The sequence below is a fragment of the Mugil cephalus genome, chromosome 2 (genome assembly GCF_022458985.1).
Source record: "Mugil cephalus isolate CIBA_MC_2020 chromosome 2, CIBA_Mcephalus_1.1, whole genome shotgun sequence".
Taxonomy (NCBI): domain Eukaryota; kingdom Metazoa; phylum Chordata; class Actinopteri; order Mugiliformes; family Mugilidae; genus Mugil; species Mugil cephalus.
In genome coordinates, this window is record NC_061771.1 from 11,816,741 (window position 1) to 11,832,850 (window position 16,110).

Consider the following 16,110-nt stretch of genomic DNA (forward strand, 5'->3'; position numbering starts at 1 on the left):
TGTGTATTGTGCCTCCAAAACAATTGTGACTCATCAGAGGACAGACATGGGTCTTCTGAGGGCGTCCTGTGGTGTCTGGCAACAGGATGTTGTTAGTGGGGGTCTTTGTGTCCTATGAGTTGAGGGGAGGGGGCTCTGTGGATCATCACTTGATCCTTTTGGGATCTAATGAATTTGGAGATCAGGTCAAAACCTTGAACCGTTCTTCTTGTTTTCTCAGTTGCTCTCAGAGCGCTGTCCAGTGGTGGCTTTGTTCCCAGAAAATCATGGAGCTGAAGAGAAAGCATCAAGCATTATCTTTTGTGAGAGTTATAGAGAAGCAGGAAACTTTCTTCTCCTCATTTCTGTTGATCCTCTACAGTGTCGGTTTGGCAGCAAACCTCCATCTGCTGTTTTGACAACGGAGTGACAATACATATCTGCTTTTCAATCACAATGAATTACTCCATCTGTTCTGTTTGCCTCTCCTTGCCATCTAGCCGTCAGTGCTACGCTGTATTCATAATTTGTCTTTGATTTCAAAGCCCCATTCCACATTTCACCATGAAAATCAAAAACAAAACAACAACAACAAAAAAAAAACACACACAATCAAACATTTCCTCATAAATCCGGGCCACGCCTGACCGGGTGTCACTTCTTGTCTTATCTCAACTTCGCGTTGTGAAGTTTTCATACGTGCCCACTCACTCAAGCCGATGCACTGCATGCACAGCCTTTCGTTCAGTCTCAGCGTCAGCGAGAGGTGTTTTTGCTTTGTTCTACGTCTTCACTCTGTTGAGTTTGATGGCGTATCTGCCTTTTTAAAAACTGATTACGTCTCTCAACTCATCTACCAGTGCTTTTCTGTTCTCAATTCTATGCACACCTGCATTGCGGTCTAGAATCAGCCTATTAAAGAACGCCCCCCTCTTTGATCATTTGTCCGTGATCTATTGTCTTTACTCCTTCAAATGGAGCCATTCCTGAGAGCTTTGTTTGAATCCCATATGTTCCCGTTCAGACTTGGTAATACAGCCGAAGCTACTAAAACTCCAGCTCCCTGCTACGGCAGCCCCGGCCGTAATGGATTAACACTCCTCTGGTGGAAACACAAACACACAAATTAAATGTCTGCCTCGAACTGGGGTTTGTTGTGTTTGCTGGCTTCCAGTAATGAAATTGGGGTGCGCATCACATTTCTGTGTGGATGCCTCTTTATGAGGTTAGAGCTGAACCATAAAGCCCCACCTCCCTGAAAAACTCAACATGAGTCTGTTGATATGTGACTATACTTTGGTGGTTTTATTCATTTCTCTGAAGTGCAACTTTGCTTATCTGTTGCTGGAGTTTCAAAGGTATTTGGATTTCCATTTGTCTGTGCATGGCTGGTTGCACCGGCAGATAAATATGTTGTCTAGGTCTGCGCATTGCTCGTGGCAGACCGCTGCTCACAGGTGTGCTGAGAAGTCACAACAGGCGACTGACAGGCACATTTTTAGAACATGAGAACAAAACAAAAATATGTCAGTCATGGATTTGTTTGTGGAATAGCTGTGAATGTGATGCGACGGTGATCCAGCAGTAGCAGCAACGCTGGAGTACGTTCTAGCCACTGAACCAGCGTGTCAGTCTTACTTGAGTTCATCCGAGATTATCTAGGCTTAGACAGACTTTCAAACCACACAAGTGTCGCGATTCCAAAGATGCCAGTGTCAGTCGGTCTGTTCGTCCAACACATTGGTCATGACTGAAATTTCAACTGCTGCTGAATGGATTTCCATGAGATTTTGAAGATATTCAAAAGGATGAACTTCAATGATTTCCTATTTTTTCCTCTAGTGGCACAGTGAAGCAGATGTTTTGGGGCTTTGAATGTTACTGATGATACTACTATACTTTCATGTTTCTGTAACGTTAAACTATCACATATAGCCTACCTATCTTCTATAACGTCTATATTATCGACCATTTTCCTCTAGTGGCCGTGAAAGGTTGCAGTGCTAAATAGGAAGAACAAGAATAGGAAGAACAGGAATAGGAAGAAAGGAATATTTGCTAACAAATATAACATAAACTAAACCTAACATATAAGCATGTTATCATACTGAGTTTAGCAAAGGGATGTTCCTGTCAGCAGGCTAACATGCTAAATTAATATCATGCTTACTGTAAATGGTATATGCTAACTGCTAAATACCAGTGTGTTAACTGTTACAAGAATCTGGTGAACAATTTCATTTCTGATCAATACTTCTAAAAGATGGTAGATGGTAGATGGATTTACGGAGATCCCGGCCCCACTTGCAGCCCATAACCATCAACACAGAGCGTGTTGAGGTGGTTCAAACCTATAAGTACCTTGGTTTACAGCTGGATCACAAACTGGACTGGTCGGCTAACATGGACTCAGTCTCCGAAGAAAATAGAAATGGCTCTGATGGGGAAGAACAAACTGATAGAGAAGTGGTGGGGCAGACGCAAGGACCTTGAACAAAATCCATACCATCATAAACAGTGGCCACCACCCTCTACACGACACCATAGTCAGACCGAAGCTTGTTCAGTGACAAGCTGCTGTCTAATGTAGCTATCTAATGTAAGCATGCTAACATGTTCATGCCAACATGCTAAATTAAAGTAGTAGATTTTAGTTTTCTTTTCTTCTTTTTCTAGAAGTGAGGCTATGTCTGTCTCTGGCGCACCACTTTAGGCAGTTCCTAATTCAAATCCATCTCCAACCTCACGGAAATGTGAAACTAAAATGCTCGATTAGGCCTAATGACAAGACAAGACATTTGGACGAGCATAAGGATGCGGAACATAATAAAGATCAATGACAATTAGTAGCAAGATACATTTTTTTCTTTCTGTCATAGGTCAGAAATTCATGTAAGGAAATAGCTGATTGCAGGCAATGTTTGATTACAGTGTACAGCACTGTGCTTGTCTCTGATGCAATTACTGGATGAGTTAATCACTACACAGTCCATTAAAGAGCGAAGACCTTGTCTCTCAAGTTTGCTGAGGCATAAGCAGAAATATGATAATATCCACTGCCGGAAACCTACTGCTTATAAGTCCCTACAATTCCACTGCTAATGATATACACGGAACTGTATCAGTGCTATCCCTCAGATGCTAAAAATATTTGGCAACGCACCATCAATAATAGCTGAGTTTTCACATCAGCCAAAGGGCATAAAGGTCTCTCATGAATAAGTGAGGAAATTAGAGAAAACAGTCTCTGTTGTTCTCTGGGCTTTTATGTGATGGGGAAAAAAACACGCCAAGATGCCCTAAAACCAAGTCTTATGGGAGCTCTGATGGTTCACAGAGAACAAGATGTTTATTCTATGCGTGGAGCGTCTCTACTCCACTGCTCTTTTGTGTCAGGCGAGTTTACATAACTCACACTTTTGGCAGCAGCAAAACTGGCGTTATTCTCAGAAGCCTACTTGGGACTACATCAGTGAGTAATTGTCTCCACAAACCAGTCACGGTCGGGAGATAAGAGCCTGAAAAGGTCACAAAATGTTCTAAATCTAAAAATACCCCCAATTACTCAAGGGGGAGTAGCTTGAATCTTAATTTTTAAAGAAGTCCTAAAGGAGAGTCAACAATCACAACAATTATCTCACCTCTAGCCTGTTTGTCTTGACGTGGATTCTGATGTCTCATGAAAGAGTTTCGCTCCCGCCTCAACATGTCCTCGGGGCAGCACTTAACCACAGCTAAGCGCCAACTTACAGCTGATTCAATTCAGAGTGACCCAGTCTGAAAACTATTAGCCGAAAATGAGCATATTAGAGCTTCTTGCTGCTGGCTCAACATTCGAGATGAAGTGTCGAGACTGTGAGGATAATCGGGTCAAATTAAGCAACCAACAATATCTGAGTGAAGCTCTTTTAACTAAAGAGACGGGGAACATATTCGTTGCTTGGAACAGCCACCCTGGGGAGGCGGTTGCAGCATGAGGACGACTCATACACGAGGGGAATGAAAATGTGTCTGACTGAGGCAGTAATGATGCCGAGTTTGCCGGTGATACTTCAAGTGATTCCCGCGATGATTAGCCACGTCCTCCCCATACCTGTAATCTTCATGGTTAATATGGAGTTACAAAGTCTAGACCACAGCCACTGCAGCCCTGTTGAACTTTCTACTCTGGAGCTTGATGTATATCCTGCCTTCACAACTGAAATGTATTTAATCAGTCAGATCAATAGCAGTTACTGCCATTGATCTTGTGAGTCTGTTTCATAGGCGAGGCAGGAACACCTCGTATACCTCGTATACGATGTAATTTTTATAGATACTGCAAGCTAACAGCTAAGGGGCAACTTTAATTAACATTAGGAAACTGTTTGGGAATTATGCAACAGTGGTGGTGACTGATTACTTCGTTCTATGCTTTTCATTCTATCAGAATAATTTTGTGTTTTGCCCAGAACGTTGGCTCATAGCAGAGTCCTTTAAACTCTCCTCCTCCCCTTGCTTCACAGGGATTTGAACTTCCTAAACCTGGACAGTGCGTTCATCATCTTAATACGCACCTTTAGGATTTTAAAAATAGCGAGTTTTATTGCTGTATGTTACGACCCATAGTAGTTTTGTGTGTATGTGTTTGCAGCCTGCTTCGAGCTACTTCAAGCAACCTGAAGACTGGTTTGTAAGTACCTATTTCCTCCCCAAGCCGCCCTCATCTCCCTTCATCTGGTGCAACCTATCTGAATGCTGTCCCCATCAGGAGCGCTGGTTAAAAGCTTCATTTCACTGACATTCAAAGCAGCTGTGTCGAGTGGAGAACAGCATGCCTCTGTGTCAGCTTGTTAGTGAAATTGCCGTTGCTAGGTAAATGTTTTTGCATAGAGCTTTTGGAACACTCTTTGTTATCAAGATCAGAAATGTCGCACGTCTCGTACCGTAGCTGGGGCAAGGTTTAATTTCGTTTTTCTTTTCACATATCAGATTCTTTTTTAAATGTGGAAGTGTCGTGTATAGAAACACTAGGTTTAGTGGTGCCACTCCCACCTGGTTTATGTTTGGTTAAGAGTTTTCATAGGGCATTTTTGTTTTATCCAACTGTCAAACCTTTTTCCATAACACTGTGGCACAGTAACGAAGCTCGGATTAAAGTTGTGTTCCTTTTAAATATATATATATATATATATATTTCAATGTGGTATTATCTTACAAAACTAGCATTTGGCCTAATGTGCCTAATTGTGAATAGACACTTCCTTGAAGATACAGAAAATAAAGTAATGCTTGAATGCAAAAGTACACCTCTACCTTTTTCACTTAGCTTTTATTCAGTGGCATTTAAAACCCTCCTCCCTACATACAAGGACCTAAAAGGCCTAGCTCCATCATAAGACCTCACAAACACTTGCTCCAGGCTTACTTGTGGTAGAGCATTCAGCTACCAGGCCCCTCTCCTGTGAAACCAGCTCGCAGTTCGGGTTCAGGACGCAGACACCCACTCTACTTTTAAGGTTAAGTTTCAAACCTTCCTTCATGAGAAAGCTCATACTTTAGTGATGCTTCTACGGGTCTAGGCTGCTACTCAACTCTCTCTCAGTCTCCATTCGTTTAAATGCCGCCATTGCATGTCATTACCTTTGAGTCTCTCATCTCATGTAGTTTGTTCTTTTTCCAGTCTGTACATTTCTGCGCGGTTTTAATCTACGATTGCCGCCCACACCAACCTGCTCACTGTTTTGTTTTTTTTTCCTCCGAGTGTTTTTTCTTTCTTTTCTCCTGTAAGCCTCTGAATCAGTCCTGGGAGACCGTTCTGTGCTCTGAGCTTGATTCTGCTGGAGGTTTCTTACCGTTCACCTCCGCCCTGTCACCTGTGTTAAGTGCCACAAAAGTGGCTATTGTCGGGTGTCTCTCTATGAAACTATAAGGTCTTGACATTTACCATGTAAATGCCCTGACACGATTACACTGTGATTTGGCTTGACATGCATAACAATGGACTAAACTAATCTGAATAGAATAAAAGAACCCATGGACGTCACAACTTTTCAGTTTTGAGTTACTGGTTTGAGAAATTTAGAGTGGATTCACATGGTAAGTTTCCGTAATTAGTAATGGGGAAAAAAAAAAGAGAATTCAGAAAGGGCAGCAGCACAAGAAAGCTGTTGAACGTACTGCACCCATACCGCCATTAGCAGCAGGCACAGTAGGCTTTCATGCAAAATGATACCATGAACTTCACAGAAATTGACAGTTTTGACCCGGCCTTGCATTGAAGAAAAGACTGAGAGTGCTTTTGACTTGGCACAGTGATTCCTTTTGAAACTGGAATTCAAAAAAGTACTCACTTGTCCAAGAAAAAAAACACTGCTCAAAAAGCTTTGAGAAAGAGCATGAATAGAAGACTGATGAATGCTTGTTAGGTCAGATGAAACTAGAATGAACTAGTTTGGATCGGGTGGGGGCCGGGATGTTTGGCATGGCTCAAAATGTGCTGAAAAATGAAACAAGGAGGAGAAAATGTTACATTTATTTGTGCTATAGCCACAATGAATGCAAGTTTATAAATGCAAATAACGTATTGAAACAAAATCCCACTCCTAAGAAAATATCCAGTAGGGGATTTGGTCCCAACAATTACACAATCTCTAATCCAAATTTTTAATGATGCTGACCCAGTCCATATTCATTTTAGTTGTGCTCCTTATTTTCGTTACGCTCTTCACTCTGTGAATAAAAGCCTGACACTGACTCATGCAGCGACAAACTTTCCAGTGTTTTGTCACTGACAGGTTTGATTCAGCCTCCACTGTTCACCAATCATCACCTTCCTCCTCCAGGTCCCCCTGCAGAGCCATCACTTTAGCTCTTAGGTCAGAGTCACTGACCTTCACGGAAGACGCTTGTTAGTGCAATCTTAGAGCTCTGTGTGAAGATGATGTGCAGAGCTCCATACTGGGTGACAAGGCCCAGTGAAGGTGACACCATGATCAACGCTCGAATCCTTTTAGTCGCTATTACTCTTCTGTCTATCACGGCATAAAGCTGCCCAAAGGATTTAATTGGGCTGATCTGACTTGGCTTCCAGTCTAGTTTCATGGCTTCACAGTACACTCGCCGCTGCTTCGAACTTCTTGTTTACACTTCTTATTTTAAAGATCTTACTTTAAAAAGGGAGTCCAAGTCAAGTCATATATAACTGTCAGAGAACACTGGGATCTTTTCTTGTCAGACATATAACAGAAGAAGAAGATCAAGTTGTCTCCATGTTTTCAACGTTGCTGCCCACATGGATTCAGGCTTCGTTCCTATTTTCAAAGACTTGTTTGAGCAGTTCATTGTTTCGCTACCTCCATGTTTCTGTTTCCTGGAAATGCATCATGTCACCAACATGCTCAGAAAAAATGGATTTATACCATGCCACAGAGAAACCACAGTGATCAAGTGTTCACAAGAGTTTTCTATTGAACAGGTTGAAGGTTTTTATTCTGGTTGTGCTATGATTCTGAAAAATATGATTTCTCGTTCATCTGTTATTAAAAAAAAATAGTAAAAAGCAATATGCAATATGTGATGTGAAATCTGTCAGGGTTCTGTCTTTTATTTTGTGATTATGGTTTTGAGTTTCCTGTTTTATTTTGTTTAGTTTCATAACTTCCTGTCTGTTGTGCCTCGTGTTGCTGTCTTGATGTCTGTCTGCGTCTTGTTTTGAGTTTCCTGTTTTATTTTGTTAAGTTCAGGATTTCCTGTCTGTATTTCCTCGTGTGTCCTTTGATTGTTCATTGGTCTCACCTGGTGTGATTGCCCTCATGAGTTTCACCTGTGTCTTGTCATCCCTGAGCCGTCTTTTGTATTTATAGTCGTGCCTTCCCTTCGTTCCTTTTGGTGTTGTTAATGTTACCTTCTTATGTTTCTTACCTGATGTTTTTTCCTGGCCCTGTTTGTGTCCTGTAAGTTTTAGTATCATGTTTCTGGAGTTTATTTTTAGTCTTTAACTTTACCTGTCTGTCTGCAGCGCCTTCTGTTGGACCTTTGTTTGTTTCCATTAAATACCCTTTTTCCCTGGATTACCTGGCTGCCTCACCATTTGTCCTGCACTTGGGTCCTCACCTCAACACTCACCAAATCTGACAAAATCAGGATTTTTCAACACCTTCCCAATATGTTTGAATAGTTCAGCACTTATGTTCTAATGGTCTAAATACATGTTTACATTTTCTACATGGAAATGAAACAACACAAAGACTCCTTCTGATGTCTCAAATAAAGCCCTTCTCTATTCTTCTCAGGTAAATAAATGATCACACCATCTTTTTGGAATTTGTGTTATTGAACCAAATTCAGCCAGTGACCGAATGAATCATTTAATTAGCTAAATTGAAGAAAACCACAGACCCTAGTTAAGGTGTGTATTGGTGAGTTACACAAAGGAGGATGTCAGTAAATCACTTGCAGCTAGCTGTGGACAATGGAGAAATTGAGCGCAACCTCACCTTCTGGTCGTGACTGTAAGCTAAGGCCCAGTCCTCTTCGGTGGGGTGGAATAAAAGGCTCAGGACGTAGAAAGTGAGGCGGTACTTCTGGTAACTAGCTCCCTCATCAGTGCTGATGAGCACGCTGCTCTCAAACTCCGGATCGGTCAACACCATGATCTGAGAAAGGATCAAGAAAAAGAGGGCGAGGAGGAGGAAAGATAGCGAAAAGAGAGGAAGGTGGGGTGGTAGATGATAAGTTAGAGGCAGGAGCAGTGTCAGCAGAAACAGCTCAGCATTTTGGCACACGTCAAGCGTATCCTTGGCAAACGGTTTCGTTATATTTCCAACTTCATTTCTTGAGTGTGACTCCTGTGCTATGGCTCCGTGATGCTTCTTGTGCACTCTGTTGTTTTTTTTTTTTTTATTATTATTTCTTACCAAAATAAGACGCTGCCCACCGCCGCGCAAACATGAATATAAACCAAAACGTAATATTATACCTGAAGCACAAAGGTGGAGTTGAAATGCATCAAATGACTTGAGCTAATGTACGACAGTAAGAAGCTTGTAATCCGGTCGCAATTATGTGCCGTACAGACTGGGGGTTGAGCAGCCATGCATGAATCCGACTGCACAGTATGGTATTAGCTTTATCTGCTCGTGCTTTAGCATGTCATTCCTTACCATTTCTCCTTCCAATAAAATTCTAATTTCAAATTTAACAGCTCCACTGTGGTAGAAGCCCTAATTTCATGCTTGGAATATTTCTGCCGGAGAGATCACAGTTATTACAGAATTCAATAAGAACAGGAATTCCACAATGCATATTTCTTTCAGCTAATGACATTTAGCGTCTTTGCAGAAACCGATAAAAATGGTCGCAGGTATTCCTCCTCAACTAAATAGAAGGTGCTTAAACACGTGTAACATATTGTAAGAAGATAATGCTCATTTGAAGATGGTGCTATTTGTCTGGAATAAATTAGTGGAACATTTCATATATTATGTAGGAAAGCAGTTACGACGCCAATTTGCCTATTTGTATGCTTTATAGTAAAATCACAATTAACATCCAGTTCATTAAAAGACCAAGGAAATGGTAGGAAATGTAGCATGCAAAAACATTGTAATAGGAAAACCTTTGGTTCCTCAGAGCAAATGAAAGAAGCTACATCTTAATACATATCCACAAACAAAGCATAGGCTTGTCACTTTGTTGGACGTTCCAGGCTCTACTCTTCTAAGTAACCCTCTGGTCTCTTTTTGAAAATATCGTCTAATTCTTTACTACTGGCTAATTGGTGCTAGCAACCAAAGTTGTGGACAGTGTGTCCTTCTCTGTCTTTCATGTCAGTCAACTGAACCAGTGGCTCCCACTGGTTGTCCCTGGAAATTTAAGATCCATAATATTTTGTCATGTGTGGACACGTCTTTATAGACCTCTTCATGGCCTATGTCACTGTGACGCCACAATGTTGGCTTAAGGCGAACGCTGTCACTGTCAACTGTGAAAATGTCATCTTGTTGTATTTTTGAGGCCAAAAATCAAAAAGGCAAAAACACTAAGTAGTTAAATTCTATCGCATACCAGCCACTACCAGTTATAGATAACTTAAACTCAACACAATCAAAAGAAAAGATTAGAGTGAGACAATCTCTCTTTTTGCAGTGCACATTTGGCAACAGGTGAGATTAATATGTAATACATAATCACTTTCATCCTGGGTAACATTATTAAGTTAATCGTTAATTGGATTATTTACTCTTGATGCTAATGCTGACCCCGAGCTAACGCAATGATGTTTTGCCTCCAGCTAAGCCCCGCCTCTCAAAAAACAGCACACTGTTTACAAACCGTGAAGGGGTCTATAAAGATATTGGAATTAGTTGTTGCATTTGCAACATCAGCCTTAACATTTATGTCATTTAGTCTGATGTCTTGACACATAACATATAAGAAAATATCTCCACCAACTCCTAGTGAAACAATCTGTTCCTTTGTCCGCAAGGTATTCCACTTCCATACCCTTATCAGCTAAAGGCTAACTGTATGCGATTTTAGCAAGATAGCATGCGGTGGCTTTATAAAACACAAATAAAACGAATAAAAAAAAGAATTCCCCTGGGCTACAGAGACGAGTGATAAATCCCCATGTTTAACACGACTACATGGACCAGCGCAGCGCTTTTTTTTTCTTTCTTTCTTTCTTTCTTTTTTAGAGTATTTCAGCCAGCTTTAACTACAACACCCAGGCCTATACAGTGACGGCTGGCGTTTGCGGTCGCAGCCCAAATGGATGTGTTCTCTCTCTCTCGTCAGTTCCGTTTGAATTGGAAAAACAGTAGCACATTTGTCACTGACAGGACCGCTAACTCTCTTTCCAGAGCTTTAACAGGGAACCCTCCCCGGTGGTGATTTAGATAAATAGTTTTTCATTAAGCACCGATAAACAGGCAGCACTTTCTCAATCTGGCCCGAGCGCGCAGATTCTGCCATCCATTACCTGTCACTGCGTGATGCCAAGGCCTCCTGATATCTGCAAGTGTCTTCGGGGCTTGTCAGGTATAATTTTCAGTTTTTATGCAGTAATCAGTATGATTACTGTAATGATAGTGTAAGCAGCAGCCTGAATCTTTTAAATTGCGAAATACCTTCAAGAGGTGTATGAACATTATTGAAGGTCTTTATTGAACTTGAACTGAGTGGCATGTGTTATGTTCTGCTCTCTGTGCTCTTGATGTAACTATAGCCTTCAACTGCAGTGCTTTTAGCTCATCTTTTTTTAAACCTTGATTCAGAGAAGCTCTTTCATTCGAGGGGGGTCCTGGACAGCGCTGCTAAGTTCGCATTACTCATTTGCCACCATGTACGTGTGAGAGCAGCCACATTACATCCCAGCCTTACGCATTATGGTAGGAAGCCTGTTTCTGTCTGTCGCCTCTGCGATTAGAAAAAAAAACTAAAAAAACAATTCCAAGCCAATACAAAGACGGGAACCCGGCAAAGCAGCCAATTTCTCTTCTGCTCCTGAAACAATTGGTCTCAAACAATAATTATTCACTTCCAAAATCACACTGACAGATGGCATTAGCAAGGGGTGATTAAGATTTCCCTCACAGCATCCACTCAGGCTTTGTGAGGAAGCGTGCGAGTGAGGAGGGTAACAATACGGAATCGTTAGAGGTTGGAGGGATAACCTTTGTGTTTTATCAGCCTGATGTTGAGCTGTGCATAAGCTGCAGCACAGAGATAGAAGCCAGCAGTAGTCAGATCATGAGGTAAGTGGAGGTATAGATCAGAGACGGAGGGAAAGAGACACCCTGCAGCAAATGAATCATGTCATGCCAGATCAATAGAGCTTAGTCTCTCTTTGACGGGAGGTTTTAACACAGTTGTTGCCGCAATATGCTCATTAAGCAAGGATCAGGACTTAATCATCCACATTTAGCTATCATGTTTTTACTGTCTTGCTTCCTCCGTGGCATTTTAACCGAGCATGTCTTTACTTTTTATTTAACCTAATCTATCAGCCGTTCGGTCGGGGGATGAGCGAACTTGGGAAAAGACATCAAAATACAGTCGGGGAGATTCACTGAAGGAGTCTTTTTCAGAGGCTTTACGCTAAATGTCACTACTATCATTCAAATCTATAATGTGACATTGTAAAAGGTCACATGTTCACTTACGATCTGGACGACGTAAGGGGAAGGGATCCCGCGTGTGTGTCCGGAATTGCTGCAATAGACGTGTAATGAGTCTTTCATCACATGTAAAAGAATATCACGAAGAGATGCGGAGGATTACATCTTGAGTGATTGGGTCAGACGGTTCTTTGTACAGAATGCAGGCGGACGCTAAATAAGGCCACTCGGATACAAGGAGACAACAAAGGAACATGGCCGGGCATTCAGGCAAACTTTCATCCATCTACCGGATGGTAAATCGAAATAATTAGGCCAGAGATAAGGTGCTGGGGGACAATCAGCACAGGGGCAGAGCCAGAGGTCAAGCACCGAGGTGACATGACACTATTTCTTAGCTCACATGACTCACTTATAGAGTCACAAAATGCTTTCACTTGTTCGGTTTGAAAAATACCCTCAATATGTGGTGTATATTGGGAGAAAGTATTTAAGAATTGGCATTAGGTTTTGTTTACACGATGATGATGATCTAATCTTATGAGGGCAGTAACCAAAAATATACAAACATGTCGCATCAGCAGCACAGAGATCCTGAGGGAACCGCATTCCATTCACGCCCTTGATGTGGAATTAAATTTACTCTCCAGAAGAAGAAAAAAAAAGGCAGGAGCAGTGAGTCACGAGGAGTAATCACTGCCGCTGTGATCTGTTGCTTGCCCTGATGTATTTTTTTTTTTGTTGTTGTTTTTTTTTCTCTCAATAGTCCCGGGATCATATTAACTCCAACTATCAGGCATGCAAATGTATTCAGGATCAGCACCTCGGAGCGGCCCTCGAAAAGGTGACGCTGATGAACCCGAGCACCTCCACAACAGCGAGCGTGCCCTTGTCACGCGCAGGAGTCGTGTCTTATTTTCCATAAGTCGGATGATGACACGTGGATTCTGATTTATTTAAAAGGTGTCTCGGCGGGCGGGTCAACCTGAACAAAATGATTATTTTCAAAAAGTTTTGCATCGCCTGACTCAATACAGGGAAATTCGACTCTAGCCGAGGCTGGTCGTGATTTCATCTTTATGCTGATGTCCTTGAACCTGGGAGTATTAAGCCTGCATACTAAAATATATTATTTACCTCCACAGACACTCTTTTTAAGTGTTATTGTTGCCTGTTACTTTAAAATGTTTGCAGCTTCGGAAATTCAGTTTCGCAGCTTTATGGCCACTGTGGTCCCACAAAGCAGTAAAATCAGCTATTTGGAAAATTATATAATAGCATGTATCAAATGATAAATGTGATAATAGTGAGACAATGGGTCATTTTTTCCTGTCAATAATTATCAACCTGTGCCGCTGAATTCTAAAGACTCTGAGCTAATTGTACTCATTACCAACAACTGCTGTGGTCTGCTCACATTGCTTCCTTCAGCAGCATCACCCCTACTGACCGTGTATAAAGATGGATGAACCCTCCGTGACATCACCTGCATGCTTCCTGAAAAGCCGTTTTAAAGGTGTCTGCCTGTCTCCATCTTGGCAGTGCCTGACTCCGCCTAACTCCCAGGAGCAGAGGCTGATGGGTGACGCTGAGGCAGACAGCTAGAAACCTGGGAGGACACCGATCTGTCAATCAAAGCAGCCGCTCCCTTAATTCTGCAAAACCTTAAGCCTTGATATGTTTTAAACAGATGAGTTCTATGAAATGTGTCCCTCGTACAGTTGTCACGAGTAGAGACATTAGCTACAGCATCCAAAAGTTTTTTTTTTTGGACTCAACTGTAAACATATTTATTTCAGTGGTAAAAATCAGATTCAGATGGAGGTCAGTGGGGATTGACTCGCTATTGGAGACTGCCTCTAGTGGACATCAGAGAAACTGCACTTTTGACATTTGGTATCGTCTTTAAGTCTTGCCACTAGCCGGGTTTACATGATTTTTTTTTTTTCTCCTAAGGACTGAAATCATTCCAATTGAAGGTTTCAGGTCAACTGTTTACTTGTGAGGTGATCTATTCCAATTTACACCAACTGTTGCTATTGTTTTTACACCATTATTCTTAAAGCAACAGCTTGATTCAGAAAGTCTGTGGGGTCATATCCACTTTTGCTATTGTGTTGTTTAGCCTTATAGTAGTCTGTCTTCAAAGATTTCCAGCAGTTCCAAATTTGTTCTGCGCTTCGGTCTATCCCGGCTTCAGTGCATTTTTGATGGACCTTTTTAAATAGTTCAGTATTTCTATTTTTTTTTCCTGCCGTCTAAGCATGCGTTAATATCTATTTTTTTCAGAGCTGTTATTAAAAACAAGCTCTCCAGCTCCAACAATATCCCACCCCTGTGAAACCGAATGAAATTTCATTTCATTTAGGCCTGTTGATTCTGACTGAAGCGTTTATGTGGAGTATTTATATTCGGTTTGGGCTTCTAAACTGATTGTAACTGGAATATTTGGCTCCATGTAAACTCAGCTACTAAGAGTAACTACAGGAGTGGTCTTAGGACTGAAATAATGAGATGATGAAGGACGTCTGTTAAGTTCTTGGCTGCAGCCTGCAGGCTTGAAGCTCAGAACATTCTAATCTATTGCAAACCAGCTACCTTCAGCTTCAGCTATCATTTTTGACAGTATTTAGGGAAAAAAATATGCATAGGCAGGCACATTCAAGTTTCAAAAAGTTATTTTTCAAATATTTTTCACTTGTTACACCATTACATTTTTTCTCCTATATACAGTAGTTCTCAGTGTCAGCTAAAAGCATAAATGGATACAGGGGTCAAATATTTGTATTTATTATTAAAACTAGCAATAGAAAATAAAATAAAACATTTCGTGACCTTTGAAGCTGGTAAAACTAGGCTCATGTACTTTCTGGTGCTTACTAATGAGGGTCTCTTAATACTTTGAATTGTTGCTGAGCGTTGCTATTTTGTCACTGAAACAGTGCTTAAACGTTAAATCATCCTAACAAACACTGCATCGTAGCATAACAAAAGATGTGCAGAAGCACACGTACTGACAACAGCAGTGACGCCATGTTGTCCTCCCGGCCTTTCGCTTGCTATTGTGTCACATAACGTATGCTTTATATCTGCACCACTGATCCTACAACTGATTTAGAAGAACACTCATTACCTCCTCTCCTCCTTTCTATTAGGAGTCTAATTGACAATTTTATGGGGCATGTGAGTGCACTGTACGTCATATGACATTAAGAACATTAAACCCATACGGTCTTTAAGCCAAGTCAGCCAGATATAAAATTAGAATATGAAGACATGATGATGCATTATTTCTTATGGTATATTAATTATTAATATTATTAGTATAATTATATTTTAGTCCAGGGGTCTTCAACGTTCTTCGGGCCAAGGCCCGAAACTGATCTGATGGACAGACTATAGGGATCCTGTCCCTACTATATGTTTTCTATATTAAACTCAGCCTAGTGCTATTTACAAATATACATTATTATTATTATTATCAATTTTGCATTCAATATGAAACTATTAAACTATCCCTTATCCCTTTACTAAAATATATTGGATTCATGTTAATGTGTATTTAAAGAAATTTAAATTTCTGGGGGGAAATTGAAAAAATATATAAAAAATGTCGGGCTGCAGTGCCTCCACGGACCCCCTGGGGTTGCGTACGCCCTTTTGAAGACCTGTTTTAACCTGAAACTTACAGCTGCCTGAGCACCTCTCAAATAAAAGGTCTGAACTTGTCTCTGACTAGCTAAAAGGACTTTGCATTTTACAGCTAAAGAGACAAGTACTTCCATCTACATTTAAAATATGAAAACATGGAATTACAGTATTTCCCCTTTAAGTCAGCTGTATTTGAAGTATTAAGGGCTGTCACCAGATAATCTAGTTACGTGAAAGAGAGCCACACACTCATTCACATCTTTCACTTCAAGAATCTAAACTGTTTCTCTGTCACATGCTGAAATAGCTCAATAATGAATGCATCAAAGAAAAGCCGTGAACTCCCTCAGACATGTCGTTTCACAGCAAAATGACCAAG

At 41.0% G+C, this 16,110-nt stretch overlaps 1 protein-coding gene across 1 annotated transcript in view; it reads right to left on the minus strand.

Moving 5' to 3' along the window:
• sorcs3 (sortilin related VPS10 domain containing receptor 3) overlaps positions 1-16,110 on the minus strand; it is a 214,213-nt gene that overhangs the window by 92,869 nt on the left and 105,234 nt on the right. The window contains exon 4 of the mRNA XM_047579158.1: positions 8,457-8,615. Coding sequence (XP_047435114.1) covers positions 8,457-8,615 — 159 coding nt within the window. The remainder of the gene's footprint in view (positions 1-8,456; positions 8,616-16,110) is intronic.